Source organism: Protopterus annectens, chromosome 14.part0, assembly GCF_019279795.1.
Source record: "Protopterus annectens isolate FY-2018-M chromosome 14.part0, PAN1.0, whole genome shotgun sequence".
NCBI lineage: Eukaryota > Metazoa > Chordata > Ceratodontiformes > Protopteridae > Protopterus > Protopterus annectens.
Window position 1 is genome coordinate 308,033,046 of NC_056748.1, and position 22,078 is coordinate 308,055,123.

General features: G+C 37.4%; 1 protein-coding gene across 1 annotated transcript in view; it reads left to right on the forward strand.

Moving 5' to 3' along the window:
• The window catches only part of ADAMTS18 (ADAM metallopeptidase with thrombospondin type 1 motif 18), a 403,884-nt gene that overhangs the window by 228,018 nt on the left and 153,788 nt on the right, over positions 1 to 22,078 (forward strand). The window contains exons 9-11 of the mRNA XM_044055552.1: positions 6,198 to 6,328; positions 6,454 to 6,577; positions 21,521 to 21,765. Coding sequence (XP_043911487.1) covers positions 6,198 to 6,328; positions 6,454 to 6,577; positions 21,521 to 21,765 — 500 coding nt within the window. The remainder of the gene's footprint in view (positions 1 to 6,197; positions 6,329 to 6,453; positions 6,578 to 21,520; positions 21,766 to 22,078) is intronic.

Consider the following 22,078-nt stretch of genomic DNA (forward strand, 5'->3'; position numbering starts at 1 on the left):
TAAATATAAATAAATATATAGATATGTATATAAATATATATAAAGCATATAAAAAGGTGAGAGGGACGTTAAATGATTTGTTCATTGATGGTCAAATTGATTTACATGCATTTTATTTGAATTTGGCATCACCCAGACTATCAATTATTTTTGGACTTCTAAAAATTTATAAGAGCACCATTTCACCACTAACGAGACCAGTTGTTGACCCAAGGGGCTCCATCTACCACCCGTTTACTAAATTTCTTGATGAGAAACTGAAGCATCTTATTCTGAGTGAGGAACATATCTATAAAGATTCATGGCACTTTTTAGAAAAAATTAACTAACTAGAGTACAGTGACAGTTACATCTTTATCACTATGGATGTTAAAGACCTCTGTATTGTTATTCCTCATGACTTGGGAATTCAGTGATTTTCAGAATATTTATTTGATAAGGGGTTAACGTAAGAAAGAATAAACACTTTTGAAACACTTTTAGAAATTGTGTTAAAAACCAACTTTTTGATTTTTGACAAAGAATATTTTCTTCAACATTCAGGTATGGCCTGGGTTGGGTCATTTGCAAATGTTGTCACTTGTTTGCATCTGATTTTATGAAGTCATCTAAACTGTGCATTTCCTGGATGATATCTTTATTGTATGGGATGATGACAGCAATTTACTTCAGGAATATGTCATCTATATTAATCAGACTACTGAATTCTTTAAATTGTCTTATGTGGTGGATAATGACAATATTGTTTTTTTGGACATTTGGTTTTATAAAGCAACATTTCCAGGAAGCCTACCTTTTTCAAACATGTATCTGCATTATACCAGCTCACAGCACCATCACCAGAAGTCTGCTGTTGTTAAGGGACAGTTTGTTAGAGCAGCACACATGGTTTCTGACTTTGAATTTTTCTTGGGTGAATGCGAGCTCATTAAACAAATGTTTTTGTCAAGAGAATAAAAGATTTCTTGATTCACTGATGTATGAGGTGAGCAACAAAACAGAGTATGCCCATTTTAAACCCATTTTACTGCATGCCCACACACAGAACCTGCCAATACTCCTGATACTACTGTGGAGTTGAAGGACAAGAGCATGCTTTTGTATAACAACATTAATTCCAGTACTGGCCCTTCCAACGATGCTTGCAGGACTGATGCAGTTTTGGTCAATTTATTTATTACCCAGTACAATATGGACAGTAACCTAGAGATATTACAGTGGATATAAAAAGTGTACACACCTCTGTTAAAATGCCAGGTTTTTGTGATATAAAAAAATGAGACCACAATAAATCATTTCACAACTTTTCCCACCTTTAATGTGACCTATAACCTGTAAAATTAAATTGAAAAAACAAATCTGTTAAGGGAAAATATATAAAAAATAAAAAATGTACAATAAGCTAGTTGCATAAGTGTGCACACCCTTAAACTAATACTTTGTTGAAGCACATTTTGATTGAATTACAGCATTCAGTGTTCTTGGGTACACACCTGCCATCAATTAAAAAGACTCTGATTAACCCCAAATAAAGTTCAGCTGTCCTAGTAGGATTTTCCTGACATTTACTCTGTTGCCTGCTACAGTAAAAGTCATGGTTCACAGAGAGCTTACAAAGCATCAAAGAGAGCTCATTGTTGAAAGGTATCAGTCAGGAGAAGGGTACAAAAAATTTCCACAGCATTGGATATACCATGGAACATAGTGAAAACAGTCAGCAAAAAGTGAGGAAAATATGGGACAACAGTGATGTTGCAAAGAATAGGGCATTCCGGAAACATTGATGAAAAGACAAAATGAAAACTGGTTAGGGAAGCTGCCAAGAGACCTACAGCAGCACTGAAGGAGCTGCAGGAATTTCTGGCAAGTACTGCTTGTGTACTACATGTGACAACAATTATCTGTATTCTCCATATGTCTGGGCTATGGCATAGGTTGCAAGATGGAACCCTTTTCCTACACAGAAAAACATTCAGACCTGGCTAAAATTTGCAAAACAATGCATCATTTCTCCCAGAAACATGTGGGAAAATGTGTTATGGTATGAAGAGACTGATGAGACCAAGGTTGAACTTTATGGCCACAATTCCAAAAGGTATGTTTGGCGCAAAAACAACACTTTGCATCACCAAAAGAACACCATCCCCATGGTGAAGCATGGTGGTAGCAGTATCATGCTTTGGGGTTGCTTTTCTACAGCTGGAATTTGGGCTTTAGTCAATGTGGAGGGAATTATGAACAGTTCCAAACACCAGTCACTTTTGGCCCAAAACCTTCAGGCATCTACTAGAAAGCTGAAGATGAAGAGGAATTTCACCTTTCAACATGACAATGACCCAAAGCATATATCCAAATCAATAAAAAATTTGCTTCAGCAGAAGAACATTAAAGTTTTGGAATAGCCCAGCCAGAGCCCAGATGTAAATCCAATAGAAAATATGTGGGCTGACGTGAAGCCCTTGCAATTTGACAGATTTGGAGCACTTTTGCAAGGAAGTGTGGGCAAATATTGCCAAGTGAAGATGTGCCATGCTGACAGACTTCTGTCCAAGAAGACTGACTGCTGTGTTGGAAAAGGATTAAGTCAAAATTTGACAGAGAAATTATTTTAGGTTTTTAATCAGCTGTTTAATTTGCCTCATCCATTTTTAAAGTGTTTAAATGTTATATTATTCATTCATGTAGTAACAAATTACATGACTCTTCTGTTTGGGAAATCTATTTGCTTTAGTCAGATAAGGTATAATTGAAATCATTTGAAGATTTTTTCCTTTCTAAAACTGATTTTTGTCTAATTTGTGACATGATAGTGCATATTTTACTCTTGATAAGCTGACTTCCTTTCCTTGTGATATGAAAGCTTCTTGCAAAGGATGCTTTCATTTTGAAAATCATATTCTGTACAACTTTGGAAAATCTGTCTTTTTCATCATTTATGTGACTTCCTTAATGATAAACAAAGTTGTTATAACCTTAGTCAAATGTGGCTTTATTGATGTTTGATAATTAAGTGATTGCAGTTTGGGTTAGTCAATGATTATATAATATTGTCACTAATTCTGTTTTTGAGGTGAACTAGTACCCCCCCCCTATACCCCTATAGAATTAGATAGGATGGTTACAAATGAAATTAACAGAAAATTCAGTTAGCAATTTGATTGTTTTAACATGTAAATGCAAACTCAACTTACTAACCACATTTCAAGGAAGAAGAGGTATTTACTAATATAATGGAGTTCACTTTATTTAAATATAATACCAGGAATAATTTAAAATTAAAAAAGTACTACATATTAACATCTCTGTTAAGGGGGCATGCCTGATTTTATTTAACTGCTAACATTTTTACATATAATGTTAGCTGTAGTAAAACTTTTCCATAAAAATATTTAATATTTAATTGTGAGATATATAACTTTCTGAGTCACTTACCCCATTTTGACTTTTATATAACATGTAGTTAGGACAATATATAAATAAGAACAATTAATTATAGAACACAAGCTGGAAATCCGATCTTATTTGGCATAAAGTCTAATTCTTAAGCTTCTTTTTGCCTTTACCACATACCAGTGGGCAATAATAATTTGTAGAATTGTAGTTCTCAGTTATATACTGATTTAAAAAACAATATATTATTCTTGATCTTCATTTTTAAAAATAAACTGAAAAGTTGAATATCGTTCTTGCAGCAAATATAACTTCCTTCCACATCACAAGAATGTGCCCATGGCTGTATTTGGTGTGTGTGTTCTTGGATCCTACAGTGGTTTGGAAACCCATCCAGTATTAGTTTCTCTCCCTTGTGCCTACTGAATATCATGATAGGTTCCTGCATGCATGTAATCCAGAAATGGATTGATGTGGCTATCAAAAAAATGAATAATCCATATTTTCAATGTAGATTAAGTCCATATAAATACATTTTAACTAGAGAAAATTGCATTCTGAAATGCGTATCACTGCTCACAGGTTTCTAAAACTGTGAAGATCCACAAGCAGTAAACAAAGGAATTGGTCTGGAAATAATTTTGGGTCAAGAAATTCCTTACTTCTTAAAAGTAAAATGCCTATATATTGGGGGGATGGAGTATGTCCACCTTTCTACAACTATAAATGTGTATATCTGTGTAACTCTGTCAATCTATCTATCTGTCTATCTATCTATCTATCTATCTATCTATCTATCTATCTATCCATCCATCTATTTCTATCTATTAGTGCATGATAAATTATCAAAATGCAGAAGCATGAACATTCAGGTGATCAGTTCAAAAATTAACATAAAAAAGATTATAAAAGGAAACAAAGTTTATTCTTATGAGTCAATCATTGAAGCTCACCACACATTCAGATGTAACTTGACTGAATAATTATACTGTTATTGAAAAGTTCTTTGCAAAGTAAGGTTTAGGGGCTGGGTTATGGTTAGCTCACATTAGTAGGATTGGTAGAAGGACATCAAGACACTTGGGACACAAACAAACACAACACTAAATGTGTCCCCTAGCTTAGCCATTTCATATCTACTAATGCAGAAACCTTCACTATATTTGAATGTTTTGGTATCAGTATCTCAAACTCACAATTACCTTACCTGCATTCATCCAACATCTTCAAAGTTCAGTGAACAGAACACTCAATAGCCTTTCAGTGTCATTTACAGAGGAGTACACTTCTATCTATCTATCTATCTATCTATCTATCTATCTATCTATCTATCTATCTATCTATCTATCTGTCTATCTTATTTATCAATCTGTCTATATACTGCCGTACAGCATGGAGGTACTACTTGCCATTTGGAATAGTACAAGTGACCCAATAATGTATAAGAAATTATATAAGTAATGATGAGTACAAGTGATCCAAAATATGTAAAAGATTGTATATGTAAGGTCTTTTTCAGCATTTTAAAGAGCTCATTCTAAGTTATGTCTGCATAGCAGTGTTACACAAAATTCATTGTAAATATAGCTATGTTTTTTCAAACAAGTAGTGCTACATTTACGTTCTACTTATTTCTTAAGGAACAGAAAGATATCTGATTGTATTAGTGAAAATAGGTTTGTTTAATGAGTTAATGAATATAATATACAAAGACAGCTGAAAGAATTCCTCTAGAGAATGACTGCGCTTTTGTGAAATTGGTCATGATGTCTGAAGCAGTGGCTCTGACAGACATAGAATCAACCACCGTGAAGAAAGTTAGAGAAAGAGAAACTGGAAATTGTTCCTGGCAATGGAATTCAGAGAGATATACCAGAACAGACTGCTTCCCCACATTATAAAACTGAACTATGTAATTCTAGAGAAACATATGATGGGGTCTTTTCTCTACATATATAAAACTGAGTTAAATGTAATTGCTGTGCTTTTGTTTAAACCACAAGACTTTGTTTTTTTTTGGAAGAACCATTTTTGAATTACTTTTATTAGCAATAAATTGCTACTTTTTATAAAACTGGTAATTTCAACTGCTGCAGTCTTTCACTGATATGAATATATAAAATAACCAAATATTAACAGTCCACTGCAGCAGGAAACTCCAAAAGAAGATGGCTTATTAGTTAATTCCAAAGTAGATGGTAAATTAATATACATATATGTTTATTGAGTGTTAAATTCACTGAATGGAGATATTGTAAGTGTGTCTGTGTTTGTTTGTGTGTTTTTGAGTCTCCATGAGATAGGATTATAGTAAGGGCTAGGGAACAGAATAGCTTAATTTTTCTGCTTGTTCTAGTGTCCATGGATTAGGGTTAAAATAATGTTTAGGGAAGGGGATAGCTTTATTTTCCTACTTGTGTACTTACTTGTTTAAGGTGTGCTCACAAGCATGTGTGTGTGTGTGTGTGTGTGTGTGTGTGTGTGTGTGTGTGTGTGTGTGTGTGTGTGTGTGTGTGCACGCTAGCTTGTGTCTTGATTAGACGTACTTTTAGGGAAAGAGTTTTTACTAATCTAATATGCAGGGTTTGGGGTTAGGGCTAGCACACATGGATAAGGTAGGGATTGGGGGCTCTGAATATCTGATACCCTGTGCACTGGTAACATGATACTGATATATATTGTTCGGTCATGGTCTGTTTGAATTTCAGATGATATTCAGTACTGTATAATCAAAAAAAAAAAAAAAAAAGAAAATGTTGGCTGACAAGGACATAACTATCTAACCAGTAAATTTTTCACTTTTTCAGAGGAACGTATCTGCAAACTATACTGTATTGCTGAAGACTATGACTTTTTCTTCGCCATGTCCAACAAAGTAAAAGATGGCACACCATGTTCCGAAAATGCATATGATGTCTGCATTGATGGACTCTGTGAGGTAAGACTGAGCATGAAGATTTTTTTTTAATATGCCATTTAAAATAAGTGAGGCTCACACAGTGTTTTCTAAATGGTGTACTTTTGCCTGAAATCTGCATTTTCTTTTTTTTGTCTTTGCCTTAGCCAGTAGGATGTGATCAAGTTCTTGGTTCTGATGCTACTTTGGATGCATGTGGTGTTTGCAAAGGGGACAATTCAACATGCAAGTTCATCAGAGGACAGTATTTAAATCAACACAAAAACAGTGGTAAGGACACCTGATTATTATACAACCCTGAATCAATAATTGTTTCATTAACGCAAGGGTGTACTTAGCTCCAGGAAAATGTTATAATGTTGTTGGTGCTGCTGAAAGAATTTTTGCTAGCTATTCCTCTGGGGAAAATTATAAATATAGTCAGCAAGGCATTTGAGGATTTGGGAAATATTTATTTTTCCATATAATAAAATGTTATCAAGTCTTATAGGAGTACAAAGACAGATTTCAGAATGTAGTCCTCTATTTTATCTAATTTCAAAGGAAAGACACAAAATTGTAGTTTTAACACTGATTAGATAAGCTGACAGATTGATAGAAATCCTAAGAGTATTTTAAAATAAATAATATCTGCACTTATTATATACAAACTGCATTGTAATATCAAGGAAAAGGACAACTGCTATAAATTCTGTGAACCATTAGTGATGAAAATAAATAGTAGCTCACTCAGATGTAGCTCCTCTAAGCTTTTACAGCACTGACCTTCCATTTTCTACTGTTTGACTTCAATTCCTAAATGAACAGCTTTAGTCAAACATTCTTAAATGACTGTCTTAACTGAATTGCTTTTGTCATAAGGCAACTACCTAAACCTAACTACACAAAATGTATTGAAAACTATGCAGTTTTTTGCTCACTGCTCTCTTGATCTTTACTGGTTATGTTTTTTGACTGCTGGACACCTGGTCAGAACTATATGCTGAATGATACTGTTGACTGAAAGGCCACACTTGCCCAGTCAGTGCAATTAATTCTTAAGTCACTTCATAGTATCATAGTAAAATACTAGGCTATTGACCCAAGGGGCCTTTATAAGTGTAGCCATGCTTCCCAGTAAAATGTAATAGCTTTTGGCTCCCAAGGGTTTTGTGAAGGTACATATACTTGGACTTGGGTGGATGAGCATTTATAAGCTTCACTCTAATAGAGGCATAGGTGCCAGACCAGGTGTCAAAGGAAAAAAACTTCAAAGACCAATTCACATAAGGTTCAGGTATGGCACCCTTTATTACTTGCAGCAAGGAGACAAAACATGCAGATACAGGATTTTGCCTAAATTACTAGTAGGCAGTATGCTATGGTTGATGTAGTTAGACACAGCTTTCTGTCTTATTCTATAGAAAATGTTACTTGGATTTCCTGCTGACATGACTGGATTTATGAAAAACATTTGAGAAAAACAACCTGGCCTTGGGGCTTTATTTTTAGCCCACTACAAACTTTCTATTCTTCAGTTGTGCAGTTCTAATATATATGTGTTACATTTCAAGGTACATTTCTAGCTTAGGTACAAGTAATGCTGACTACAGTTTATATTTTCAAGCAGCCTTTGTTTTCATTATCAATAGCTTCAGCAGTTATGTACTTTTCTCATAGCATAAGCAGAAAATCAATAACTCTTTGTTTAAATCTCATGACATTAGTAGAAATGAAACATCTATTATTATTTTCATGACATTAGCCAAAATCAAATACTTTCCTGTTAATTTCCAAAGCATAAGCAGATCATAGCTATGCTTATGACGTAACAGGATTGGAATGTAGCTTCTGCAGATTTATGCAGTGTGAACAGAATAAATGTATTAACCCTTTTTAAACCTCGAATGCACTAAGCATGCATATTACTAATACATATTTTTCTAACATTTCCCCCCTTTTAATACTTTTATTCCACTTTCAAAATAAGCATGAACAATTTTTTCTTCCCCTAACCACTTCCTACTCAGGATTTGTAGTTAAGAGAGTCATTCAGTTTAAACTTATGAAAGCATTTTCAATTTTTCAACAATTCTTCAAGTTCAGCACCTTGGTATAAGGTTTCTGAAACTGACATGTCTATAAAGTCTTTAATCAGTCTTTTCATGCAGGGGATGCAGCAGCAAACACATACCACCAGTAGGATCATTCCTACACAGATGGCAATCAGGATGTTCATCAGGATACTGCCCCACCCCCAAACAATCTCTGGAAAAAGTCCGTCAATGGATTTGGTCCTGGTTTGGTCATAGCCGACACTTGCTGAATTACCTCAAGGTGATTGTCTCTCTCGTGTTTGTGGTCAGGAATATACGAACAGCACTCCTCCTGGATTAAAGTAAAAGTACCTCCTCTCACCAATAGGGTGAAGTCGAGAGCTATGCGGTTTTGAAGCACTACAGTTCTCATGGCAGTCAGTTCATCAGTCACCAATTCTAGAGCGGAAAAGGTTGCATTGCTCATTATTTCAAGAAGTTTAGGCAGTTTTCTCAGTTCCCAGATTGATTTTGTTGCTCCATATGCTGGCAGTATACCTGCCCATAAGATGATGGTATCACCCAAGTCCATATGCGACAGTCCATTTTTTCCTATGCCCACAGCATGATGGTTTTTCCAGACCGCATTGATCTGCCCCACTGGATTGACAGGCTTCTTGAGTTCTCATCGAACATTTTGAATTTTCCCCTGAGGCAAAACTGCTGTGTGTCGTATGGCCGGAACCAGGTACCCCAAATAACAGCTGCCGGACCAATTCTCAGGTAACCACTTGTATGCTTTCCTACCACATACAAAATAACAGTCCTCTGCTTTGGTAGTAACTTTACTATGTCCTGGTTCTGGATGAAACATTTTTTTGTCAACTATAATCAGTTGTTTATAGAGGTCAGCATTATGTCTTACTTCATCAGTTGTCCTATGCATTAGTTCAAAAAAGTGAATCATAGGTTGTGTTGCAATAGGAACATGTGTTATCAGTTTTATTGCAGCATCTGTAGGGAACAGTCACATTGCAATTGCTCCAACCCACTTGAACTGTATAATTTTTGTAAAACCACACAGTCCCCTTCTGTCAAACAGACAAGTGCAATGCTACTTTATCTTGTGATGTAACATCTGATGTATCATAGACTAAATTTTCCCAGGTCTTGTTGGCTCCTAGGGGGACTGAAGTTAACAATAACCCCCCCCCCCCCCGTATGCTGTTGTCAAAGCTGTACAAATCCAGCAATTCGAAACATTGAAAGTCTCAGCATACACATATTTGATTGCCTGGTAAGTGTTGAAATTTGGGTGCCACTCTACATGCAACTCTCTACGTTTATTCAGTTCAGTTTGTGTGGCTGGGAAAAGGAATGGCCACAACAAAAAGATTATTGTCACTAGTACAGTCAACAGGATGATTATGCAATACTTCTGAGGAAATGGTTGTTCTGCATTCCTGTTTTCTCCAACTCTTCCGAGTAGTTTTATTTGGATTTTTATGGATTCTATCATTTTTGCTTTTGACATGTGATCTTACTCTCTGCCCTAATAGGACCTTCAGCACCGATGGTTTCTTCACTGGGGTTGAGACAGATCAGTCCTATTGATCTGACCCCCCTTTGTAGCCAGACTTTGTGCTGAGGGCCCCGATGGAGAGCTAAGATTTTTGTCCAGTTCAAAGTTCTTAACTAGTTTGCAGTGCGTTAGGTGGATCCACGAGGCTCACTCTGCGATTTTGACTGCAGTAGGTGTCGAAAGAAGCACCTGGTATGGACCTTCCCACCTTGGTGATGTCCAATTTTTCTTTTTTATGGCCTTTATCCACACCCAGTCCCCTGGGATCACTGCCACTTCTGATGTTTCGGTTTGTTCTTTATCTGAAACAGAATTTGACTGCAACACATGTTTAGAATTCAACAAATTTGTCATATATTCAGCTAGTGTATAGTCAGCTTCCTGGTCTGTGGGCATGAGAAGTTTCCACTGAGGTGTATAATAAGCCCTTCCAAACAGCTTTTCAAAAGGAGTTAATCCTTTTGCAGTCGGAACAGTTCTCATGCTCAACAGTGCCAGGGGCAGACAATACACCCAGTTCTTTCCTGTCTCGGCTATTCATTTTTTAAATTTATTCTTTAATATTCCATTATGCCTCAACTAGCCCTGCATATTGTGGATGGTATGCACAATGATTTTTTAAAGAAACACCAACATGCTTACTTAATTACTGTATGGTTTGGTTTACAAAGTGTGTACCATTGTCACTGTAGATCCTTTCTGGAATGCCGAATCTAGGGATGATTTATTTGACAAGAACTTTTGCTACTGTGGCTGCATCTGGATTTTTGGTTGGGAAGGCTTCCACTCATCTGGAAAACATATCTACAATGACAAGACAATACTTCTTATTTTCACATTTGTTCAATTCTATGAAATCCATACAGATAGTATGAAACGGATATGGTGGTGTAGGGAAACTCCCTTGCTTGGGCTTTAACGCCCCTTGTGCATGATGTTTGTTACAAATTTGGCACATCAAACAAAAGTTTTTAGAGTAGTTTGTAAATCCGTACATTGTGAACACCTGGTTCACCAGCTGTACCATCCCCCCTGTTGAGGCATGGCATTGCCCATGGCTCAACAAAGCTGCATATCTAAACAAATTAGATGGTAGTATTGGTTTCCCTTCTTTAGAGATATACAGCCCCTTTTCGAGAATTGCTCCTCGTTTTACCCATTTTTGTTTTTCAGCTTGTGTAGTGAGTATCTGCATTGTCTTTAACATTTCTAAGTCTAAAATCTCAGAGGGTTGTAGTTCCTCATTTAAAAGAAATACTTCTGAAGCTGCTTGTTTTGCAGCTGTATCAGCTCTCACATTACCTTTTGAAATCCTATCTTGTTGTTTGGTGTGAGCTGTGCATTTACAAATAGCTACTTTCTGAGGTAACTGAATAGATTCTAAAAGATCTAAAATAAACTGTGCATGATTGATAGGTTTGCCAGTAGATGTTATCATTCCTCGGTTTTTCCACTGTTGCGCAAAAACATGTACAGTAGAAAAAGCATACTGGCTGTCAGTAAAAATGTTTTCACATTTACCCTTTGCTAAGGTACATGCCCGTGTCAAGGCAATCAATTCTGCTGCCTGTGCAGATAAGTTGTGTGGTAATATAATCTCAGTGTCAGAAACTACTGCATATCCTACTAGGTTCTGTCCTGCAGGACCCCTTTTGCACGAACCATCTATGTAGTATGTCACCTCGGCATCATCCAAAGGGACATCCGTGAGATCTTTCCTAGGTAGTGTCTTTCACTCAATCACCTGCAGGCAGCGGTGTGGTGTGCCATCTACAGGGGTTGGGAGCAAGGTAGAAGGGTTCAAAGTCATGCATCATTCAATTGTCATGTGAGGTTGGCTCAACAATATAGTCATACAGAAAAGATGCCTAGCAGGGGAAAGATATGCTACCTTCTCTTGTAGTAAAATAATCGTGACTGCATGAGGCACTCTCAAAGTGAGAGGGTGGAATAAAACTACTGAGGCCGAAGCCTGTACTGCCATTGCAGCTGCAACTACTGCTTGTACACAGTGAGGTAAGGACCGTGCCACTGGGTCTAGTTGTGATGAATAGTAAGCAATGGGGCATTGCTTGTCCCCATGCTGTTGTGTTAACACTAATGTCATATAACCTTGCTTACAATCTACAGTTTGGAAAAAACGTTTATGGTAGTTTGGTAATCCCAGAACTAATGAGGACGCTATTAACTGTTTCAGTTTGCAGAGAGTAGATTCTGCCTCTGGTGTCCATTATATTTATATATCAGGTCAGTCAGAGGTGCAGATTTCAAGGCATAGTTTGGAATCCAACTCCGGCAAAAATTAGTTGTACCCCGGAAGGACATCATTTCCTTCTTGGTAGTGAGTTTTGGTGCTTGCAAAATTGCTACTTTTCTGTCCTCATCTAATGTTCTACCTTTGTTGGATATCACATATCCTAGGTATTTGACTTGTTTTTTCCAAAGCTGCAGTTTATTTTTGTTTACCTTATGTCCTTCAGTGGCTAAAAATCATAATAGCGCTATGGTATCTTCTTTGCAATCTTGCTGGGTGGGGGCCGCCAGCAAGATGTCATCATCATAAAGTGAAATCTGACTGCCTCTTGGTGGGGTAAATCCCACCAAGTTGCTTGCCATTTCTTGTGAGAATATTGTTGGACTTTCACAATATCCCTGTGGTAGTCGCGTATATGTATACCTTTTCCCCTGAAATGTGAATGCAAACCATACTGGCTGTCAGGGTGTATCAGTATCGAAAAGAACGCATTGCTGATGTCTACCACAGAAAAATATTTCTGTTGAGGTTTTAAATCATTCAACAGTATGTATGGGTCTGGCACTGTAGGTGCCCTTGGTATTACTGCGTCATTTACAGCTTGTAAATCTTGGACCATACGCCATTCTCCATTTGCTTTTTTAACAGGAAATAAGGGTGTGTTACATGGTGAATCAGGAGATTCCACCAGTACCCCTTCCTTAAGTAAAGCTGCTATGATAGGTTTTATTCCTGCCTCTGCATCTTTTCTTAAGGAATACTGTCTTTTCTGTGGTCTAAATGCTGACTTTGGCGTGATAGTAACCGGTCCCGCTGTACGGATAAGTCCTACATCTGATTTTCTTGTTGACCAGAGAGTTTCTGGTATATTCTGTAAGGCATTCTCTTTCTCCTTTAATAGGAGTGCTAATCAGCTGTCCTTGCTAGACTGCAAGTGGACGGCTGGGTGGGTCTGAGTTATCCAATTCAGCTTCTGTATTTGTATTCCCTGTTCTGACAGTTCTAATTCTGTCTGTTTCTCCCATCTCGTGACTTTTTCTCCTAGGTCTGCCCATTCTATGTTTTTGTTCTTGGTTAAGCTAACATGTGGTAATCGATTAGATTTATAAAGTATAAAGATCTCCTGGGGCAATGAACAGCTGGCTACATTGTTCCCTTCTGTGTCCCAGTACAGGTTATGTAATATCAATCTGTTTGCATGATTTTTAAACAATTCTTGCTCATATTCCTTATCAGGTCCTGGTGTGTTACAATAATACAGGGTACAGTGCAACAGGTGTTGTTTATCAATGTCAAGGGAGGGGAACTTGCTGATGGCTACATTCATTAATTCTTTGGTCACAGTCCCTGGACCAGTCGTAACCAAGTCCTGGCTGTACCAATAAAACATTTCACCCTCCGATTGCACTGCAAAGGTATCAATTTGTCACTGTGCTTCCATAACCTGCATGGTTGGGACTACTGCTATACCAAATAGTTGCATAAGGTCTCTGCCCAAGAGGTTTACTGGGCATTTTGCAGAAACAACAATTTTGCTTTTCTGAGTCAATCCTGAAACAGGATCAGTTATTGAAATGTTATGGGAGAGTGGCTCCTGGTACAGCTGTCCATTAGCTGCTTTTACCAGTATGTAATCAGGTGACTCTGTGTTTTCTGGCAGTTTGGAGGGATGTATCAGGGTTCGTGATGCCCCTGCGTCACACAAGAATTTGACTTCCCTACCTTCTACCAAGAGTGTAACTTCTGGTTTTGTGTCTGCTAAATAGAGCTCCAGGCTCAATAAAGCTGGGTCTAATATTTCATTTTCTTCATTGTCAGTAACTTCCTGCACTTCCTCTATTTCTTCTGTCACATCCTCTACTCCCTCTATCACATTCTCATTTGTCCTTTCTCCGCTATCCCCTTCTAGTGACTCCTGACTACCATATAGTCACCCTCCTTGTCTTCCGTGGTTGCCTTCTTGTTTTTCCTGCAATCCCTTGCCAAGTGTCCCTTTTTACCGCATTTGAAACATTCACCTCTTTTCTTTCTCCCTTCAAAGTCCTCTGATCGCTGATCATATTGTTTGTTTCCCTGGGCATTCTTTTTGCCCTTTTGTCCGGACTGTACTAAATAAACTTCTCCATCTTCCACAGCAAATACTTGGGCTTTCTTTTTCTTTTTGTTATTAAAATACCTTTTGGCATGTCTAGCATATTCAAGCAGTGATTGTAATCTGCTTGTACGATGGTCTACCATATGTTTAGTAATGAAACTACTTACGGTTGCAATACTGCCTTTCAAAAATGCATTCTTTAACTGCTGCTCATATGGGGAATCTTGTGTCTGATCTTCAGGCACCTGCATTCCACAGTGATTGTTAAAACATTCTAATAATCTGGTAAAATATCTATCAACAGTTTTACTTTCTTGTTGGATGCATTGATTAATGCAAGTCCAGTCTGCTCTAGGCTTCCATTTCTCAGAAATTCGGTCCATCAGACCTTTCACTCTATCTAGTTCTGCGCTGCTATGTGGGAGGGGCCTAAGTGCAGCGTCACAGAGATTCCGGTTGCCACTGATCATGTGCCAATCTGGACCTACTATTTGTCTGACTACTTTTTCTACCTCCTCTCCGTTTAAGTGATAACTTAATCTCATGCCCTGTAAGTCTTCTAAGAACTTTCTAAAATTAACTTTTGGATGGGGAATTCCCTCTGTGGCTTTCCGGATGTCTTCTGGTGTACACGGTCTGTATACTAAGAGAGTTGGGTCCTGCCCTTCTTGTCCTGCCTGAGGATTTGGTACTTCTATGAGTGGGCATATCTCTTCTTCACTCATAGCCCATGAATTTCCATTCATTTGATATAATTCAATATCCCCTTTTAAATTACGTGTTTGAGACCTAGTCTCGATAGGATCTCTAACAAACGGTAGTGGTTTTATAGGAACAACTGGATATCGTGGAGGTGGGTCAGTTTGTTCTTTTGCTTCATATTCCGGTAAGGGAGCTGGTAAGGGAACCGGAACCGGAGGGGGTGAAGGGGCCGATGCTATAACTAAGTTATTATCCTCTTTGTCTAGAAACATTGCTTTTGAATTTTTATTCTTTTGTTCTCTTCAGTTTACTTCCTCAATCCACCTGTGTGCCTGAGGAATTTCTAGTTTACGCTGTTTTTTAACCCGACCTTTAGAATCGGTTTTTAGCTGTCTAATAAGTTTGATAAGCGAGGATCTTTCTAGTTTCTCATCAAATTCATATTTATTAACCCATTTAGTATAATATCTAACGTTGGCGCATTGTGATTGCATATATTTTGTGTCTTCGGTTAACGGTGGACTTTGGGGTCTTTTTGTTTTTGTGCACGTATTACCCATTTTGTTCTAACCTTTTAAATGTTACGTAACCCTTTTATTTTTAATGTGGTACCACCAAGTGTTTACAGTCTCTTCAGACTACCTGCCTACTTATTCTGTTTCCCTGATCTATGACAAGATAGCAATATTTCTGTCCCTGAATTTTAAAAAAAATTCTCACAGAACAAATACAATCAAGTCCCTGATCTAAAACAGGAAAAAGTAGATTCACCTTACCTGAGCCTCAGCAATTGGTCACCCGCCTTCAGTCGTAGATCAGAAAAGTGGCTGGCCTCTTTTGCACGACAATTCAGTCTGTGGTCTTTCAATGAAGAAGATCCAATGTGGTATCTTCCCTGCGCAGTTTCATGCCACCTGGCCCATCTGATCCCAGGCTAAATGAGGGTTTCTGGTCCGAAGGACCAAAAAATGTCAAAGAAAAATACTTCAAAAGACCAAAAGCATAAGGTTCAGTTCAGGTATCTTTATTCTTGCACAAGGAGACAAAAAATGCAGTTACAGAGTTTGTCTGACTAAATCAGGAAGTGTCACAGTTATTATACCTTTCTTTCAAGACATTGCCCACTACGACTGACGTAGTAGATCACCAGTTCACAATTCTGTTACTTTACAGATGTTTCTCACATTTCTAGCTGACTCTTCAAAGTTTTAAAAAAGATTTTTCAGTAAACAGGATGGTCTTGACGACCACCGGTCAATTATAACTTACTTGCTATGTGGTGTTACAAGTCTAGGTACTATGGCTAATTCAAGCGCAATGCAAGTACAGATTTCTGAAGCAGTTCATTGTTTATAGTATCTAACTTTCTTGTAGCTTGTGCACTTTTTCATTAGCACAAACAGAGCTTATTGTTCATAATGAATGGATCTACAGAAACTATTATTATTCTCCATTTAATTTCCTGACCTAGCAGAAAATCATCTGCATTCCAGAACATTTCCAAAGCATAAACATGTATTTTGCTGTGCTAGCAAACTAGGTCAGAGTGCATCTTGCAGTGTCAGAAAGCACAATTTCAGAAAAACATGTTTTCAGTTTCAAATAGAACTAATGCTGCATATAGAATAAAAATGTGGTAATCTTCCCTTATTTAAAATAAGCATTACACATATGTTATTACATATTTTTCTAACAATTGTCAATATGTAGTAGTTGGCTGGGTGGCCATCTTTCTGAAAGATACTTTGATGCATGTTTTGGCATTGCATTTTAGACCATGATCCTGGGAGCAGTTATTAGTCTTTGTCAGGCCTTCTTGAAGGATATTTTTGTCTTACTGGGATTCGATGACTGCACTCAGTTTACAATCATCTTGCAAACTTGGACAGCCAGAGGCCCTTGATATTAGCCCTGACCTCAGAGAAGAAGATGCCAAACAAGAGCTGCCCCAACGTTGAGCCCTGTAGAGTAAAACATCCCTATTCTAACTACTTGGGCACTGTCTGTAAGCAAGCTGACCATTTTTTCCAACTTTGCTATGTAGATTTCAGTCTCTCTTAGTTTTAATCAGAAATATTTTTGATGAATGAGAAGAAACCCAGAAATAAGTGAGATGGGAGGATTATATTCATACATGGGAACCTCAGATGTGCTGGTGGTATCACAAAAGAGACAAAGAGAAACAGAAAGAGAGAGAGAGAGTAGCATTGCTGGAAATAAAAGCAGTTGAAATTAGGGCCAGTGTCAAGGATCAAGAAGAACATTTTGAGGAAAAGGCACATCAAGTAGAGGAATTATCCTTTTTATGAGACTTAAGGGATTACTTTGTAAGCTGGAATACTAGATTAGTTTTAGTGACATACAGTGTAAACAAATGAACCTGAGAAGGTGAAAAAAGTGGTGAAAAAACTCTCATGTTTTGGTCTCACTGTTATGCTGTTCAATGAAGCGAGTTACAGAAAAGTAGAAGACGAGATGGCAGTTACATTTTTTATTTTTATTTTTTTTTTATTTTACATTTGTTTACTGGGAAAGTCAAACTGGAAACAGGTCCATTTACAGCGGAGGCCCGGGGAGAAAAGCTCCACAGAAAAAGAACAGACAATTAAACTATCACATATGAACAAGACAGTAAATACAAATACACTGTAGATATATAAACAACACTAAGCAAGAGAGAAATAATTGAACAAAATCCATCAAGGATTCCATTCAAGGAATTTAAATGAAGGACAAAAGAAAATTAGAGAGCTCTAGTCAGAATAGTGAGGGAAGTCATGAAAGAGAATGAAAAATAGAATGAACTATCAGGAATGGTATAATGGAGTGAGTCTAACGTGGCCACATGACCCTAAGAAGGAGAAGGATGGCTGAAGCCAAGACTAGAGAAATGGATATGGATCTGACAGTGAGACAAATACAAAGGAGCAAAGGACAATAAAGAAAAGGGTTAGCAGAAACAAAAAAGATAGATTAAAAGAAATGGGACTTAAATGCAATGAGAGACAAGTGACTCAAAGAATGCAGTGGTAAGAGAGAGAAATGATTAGCACTGATGTTGAAGCAGACGATAGACTTAAACATGACCTAAAAAAAAACAAAAACAGGAAAGATTATAGTTGGGCTTTCTATTACAATATTAAGAGAATAGGAATAAGAGAGATAATATAAAATGTGGTAGGTGAGGAATGATGGGAATGGAAAAGCATCAAAAGATAAAACTGAGAAAGGCTGCTTATTTGGTACCGAGGGATAAATCTTTAACTCTATCCACATTATCCATCTTCGTGTAGCAGCATGGGGAGCTTGAAGAATGGGGTGGGGTGTTGGGAGTGATCAGCATTTGTTAGCCAACCCATCCTAGCAGCTGGGAGAAGGTTAGGCCTCATGCCAGTAGGAGAGGTGGGATTAGCTGGCAACATTTCATTTAAGGCAACACCTTGCTGCCAGTAAGGTGGGTATGACTCTTGTGTGCCAGACATGCATGCATACTCCTGTGTTGCTATGATTACATTTCAGCTAGTATGGGTCAGGGTTAGGCTGCAGAGGGAAGGGAATTCAAATGATTGGCAGACAGGTCCACCCTCTGACAACTTACTGTCACATCCTGTGGGAGTGAATGAATGGATTAGGCTCTTGCCTTGGCCAAGGGACAACTGGGCCTTGAGGCTGTTACCCTTGCCAGTGAATGAAATGATCTGGCTCTTACCACAGAGAAGAAATGATTGGCTCAGTATCATATTGAAAGGGGATACACAGAACAGTTCATCTGGATGCAAACAAAAGTAAGGCAGGGAAAGGATCCTAGCATCCTTGGAAGAGTGTTAAAGTCTGAATAGTTTTGTAGGATGAGACAGATACTCAGGGTGATACAAGAGATATTTGGGGGGGGGGGCAGCTGAAAGTTGGATTTTTCAGGAAAAGCTTTGCTGTATAGTGCTAGGAATGCACAGAGCAAAGAAAACAATTCCATAATCAGTGGTGGAAATCTATGTGCTGATCCTGTCTAAGGGCTGGTGAAAGATGTAAGTAATTACTGACCTATAACATAACAGAATACAGGTGTTAAAATAGGCTCTGGCTAACAATCTGGAGAGAGTATTCCTAAATAAAATACAAGAAGGATTGTAAAACAGAGACAGTCAGGAAATAATTAGTGGTTGTTCAACATTTGTGGATAAAATACAGAGGAAAGACAGAAATATGTAGGAAATAGTTCTTTAAATAAACAGGCACGTGACACAGATGTTAAGAATTTTGGTCTGAGGTAGTCAGTACAGTAAGGTTATGGAAAATGTTTCACAGCAAGGTGAAACACTGTGCTTTGAACTGAACATTAATTCTAATTTATTGAGAGATAACAGTAAAGGTAGGAGTAAAAACATGTCCAAAATAAGTCCAATGGGTTTACAATAGTGATGGAGAGATTTGCAAGAAGGACAGAAGAAGGACTAAACTAATATGGAAGACAAAGGACAGAAAGGCTTGCTTGATTGTGGGTAAATATGTTGATGGCAGAGTATATAGAACAAGTGCTGAGTGATGCTCTGTGAGAATTCAATAAGTTTTAGGGACAGAAAGCAAAGCTGGTTAGAACAAGGAAGGGTAAGGAAAAGTAAGCCGAAAAGAAGAAGAGGAATAGAGGAAATTGTCAAAATGACAATGCAGTCTTAATGAAACAATACATTGGTACTCAGAACATCTCTGTTTAACAAGACTTAATTCACTGGCTCTAAAATAATAAAGCGCTCATAACTTATTATTATCTTACAAACCTAGAGCTGTAGTCATATCATTTAGCAGCACCATAAAGTCCCCCATTCAGTTTTCTCCATGAACAATGTTAGGCACTGCTGAGCTCATGACAACATCCCACTCCCAAAAAAGTCTTCACCTGTACTACATAGGCAAAGAATGTAGAGCTATTATGTACCTACGTAATAGCTCTTTGCTGCACCTTTCACTGTTCATAATTTTAACACACACCAAGAACATGATTGGCAGTGTTTCAAGGGTTTCCCATCAGTCCTTGCCTTTTATTTACTTAATTATTTATACATACTTACATACATACAAGAGTACATGCATACCTTTGTTGATTGGGTAAATAGACTGGTACACTTCTCAGGCACAACCCATCTTAAGAAGGCACAGTAACCATACTCTAGGATGATAAACAAAAGATCTTAAATCTGAAGTACTGTAACATTTGTATATTTAAGATTATACACATACAAGCAATTGCATACACAGGTAAGGTTTTATATGTGTGTTTATGTATGTATATATATATATATATATATATATATATATATATATATATATAAATAGATATATCTGCTATCTGTACATATAACTTTATCTATGCACACACACACACACACACATACACACACACACACACACACACACACACACACACACACACACACACACACACACACACACACACACACACACACACACACACACACACACACACACACACACACACACATATATGTCATCTCTGTATGTGTGTGTGTATGTATATATATCTAAATAGATATAGATATAGATAGACACATGCACATATTTATATTTATATGCATGTGTGTGTGTATATTTAAATAGATATAGATATAGATACACATATGCACATATTTATATTTATATGCATGTGTGCATGTGTGTGTGTGTGTGTGTGTGTGTGTGTGTGTGTGTGTGTGTGTGTGTGTGTGTGTGTGTGTGTGTGTGTGTGTGTATGTGTGTGTGTGTGTGTTCATAAGGGAAGATGAGTATGAGCTTCAGTACAAAGTACTGTTTCATCCACAGATAACATTCAATAGCAGTGAACACGTTCCATTAATGCTAAATTTGGCTATTAGAAATGGTTGACCTAAACCCAGGTAATAAATTTACACATGATTTTCACTTTGAAGTGTTTTTTTTTATCTGGCGATACCACCATTTATGGGCTGTCATTGCATTGGGGCATTTTGCATTCAGGTCGTTTGATTCCCTCAGTTTTTGGTTCACTTTTTGGATTTTACTGGTTCGTGTTTGTTTTTTCGAGTTCTAAACCCAGCTCTGTTAGGTTTAGGGACTAAAGGTTTATCTGCAACCCAGGTGCTGTGAGTTTGATTAGCAGCACAGTGGATGTAGGGATTATGTAAAAACTCTGTCTGTGGCATGCACGCAGAACATGGCCTCCACATCTGATTTACTCAACTTTTTTCACAGAGACAAAATGGACTGAAAGGCTGTCACACTAGGGAATGAAGAAATCAGGGAGGTCAGTGATTGGCATGATAGTTAAAGTGGGGTGAGACTGGAACCAAAAAAGTGATGATCTAGTAAATAAATCAAATGGGTAAACTGATTCTAATCGCTCATTTTATAAAACAATGCATATCTGTCATTTTGTTCAAAACCTACAAAGATAAATTACTCAATTGAAATTCAGTTTTTTCCTATATTTTCTTGTAATATGTGCCAAATAAATTCAGGTTTCCCTTGAAAATTCAAAATTCAATGGATAAAATAATTGCTCAGATTTCTAATGTAAAGTTTCCTTTTTTTTTAGATTATTACACAGTGGTCACCATTCCAGCTGGCTCCCGCAGTATTTCTGTTCGTGAATTAGAAGTATCTGCTAGTTACTTGGCTGTCCGTAATCTGAAGAAACAATACTATCTTACTGGAAACTGGGCAGTGGACTGGCCTGGAAAATTTTCTTTTGCTGGGACTGTGTTTAACTATCAGCGCTCCTTCAACCAGCCAGAAATTTTACATTCCGCTGGTCCAATTAACGAAACTCTGGTCTTTGAAGTAAGATTTCTTGGATTCACTTTCTAAACAATGTACATTTCAAAATTAGCAAACAGAGCTATTGCAGAAGGTGGCAACACAGGATGATGAAGGCTATTGTGATGAGCAATCTGTCATAATGCTATTTGTACCTGATGATTCATGCTACCTCAGTGCTCCTTCCCTAGTTTCAGGGTCAGGCAATATTAATATTAATATATATAATTCATATTAATTAAACCTCCCTTAGAAATAAGGAATTAGGGACGTGTTTCAAGAGTAAAAACATGATCAAATTATTAATATCTTTTAAAGTAGATAAAATGTTACAGAC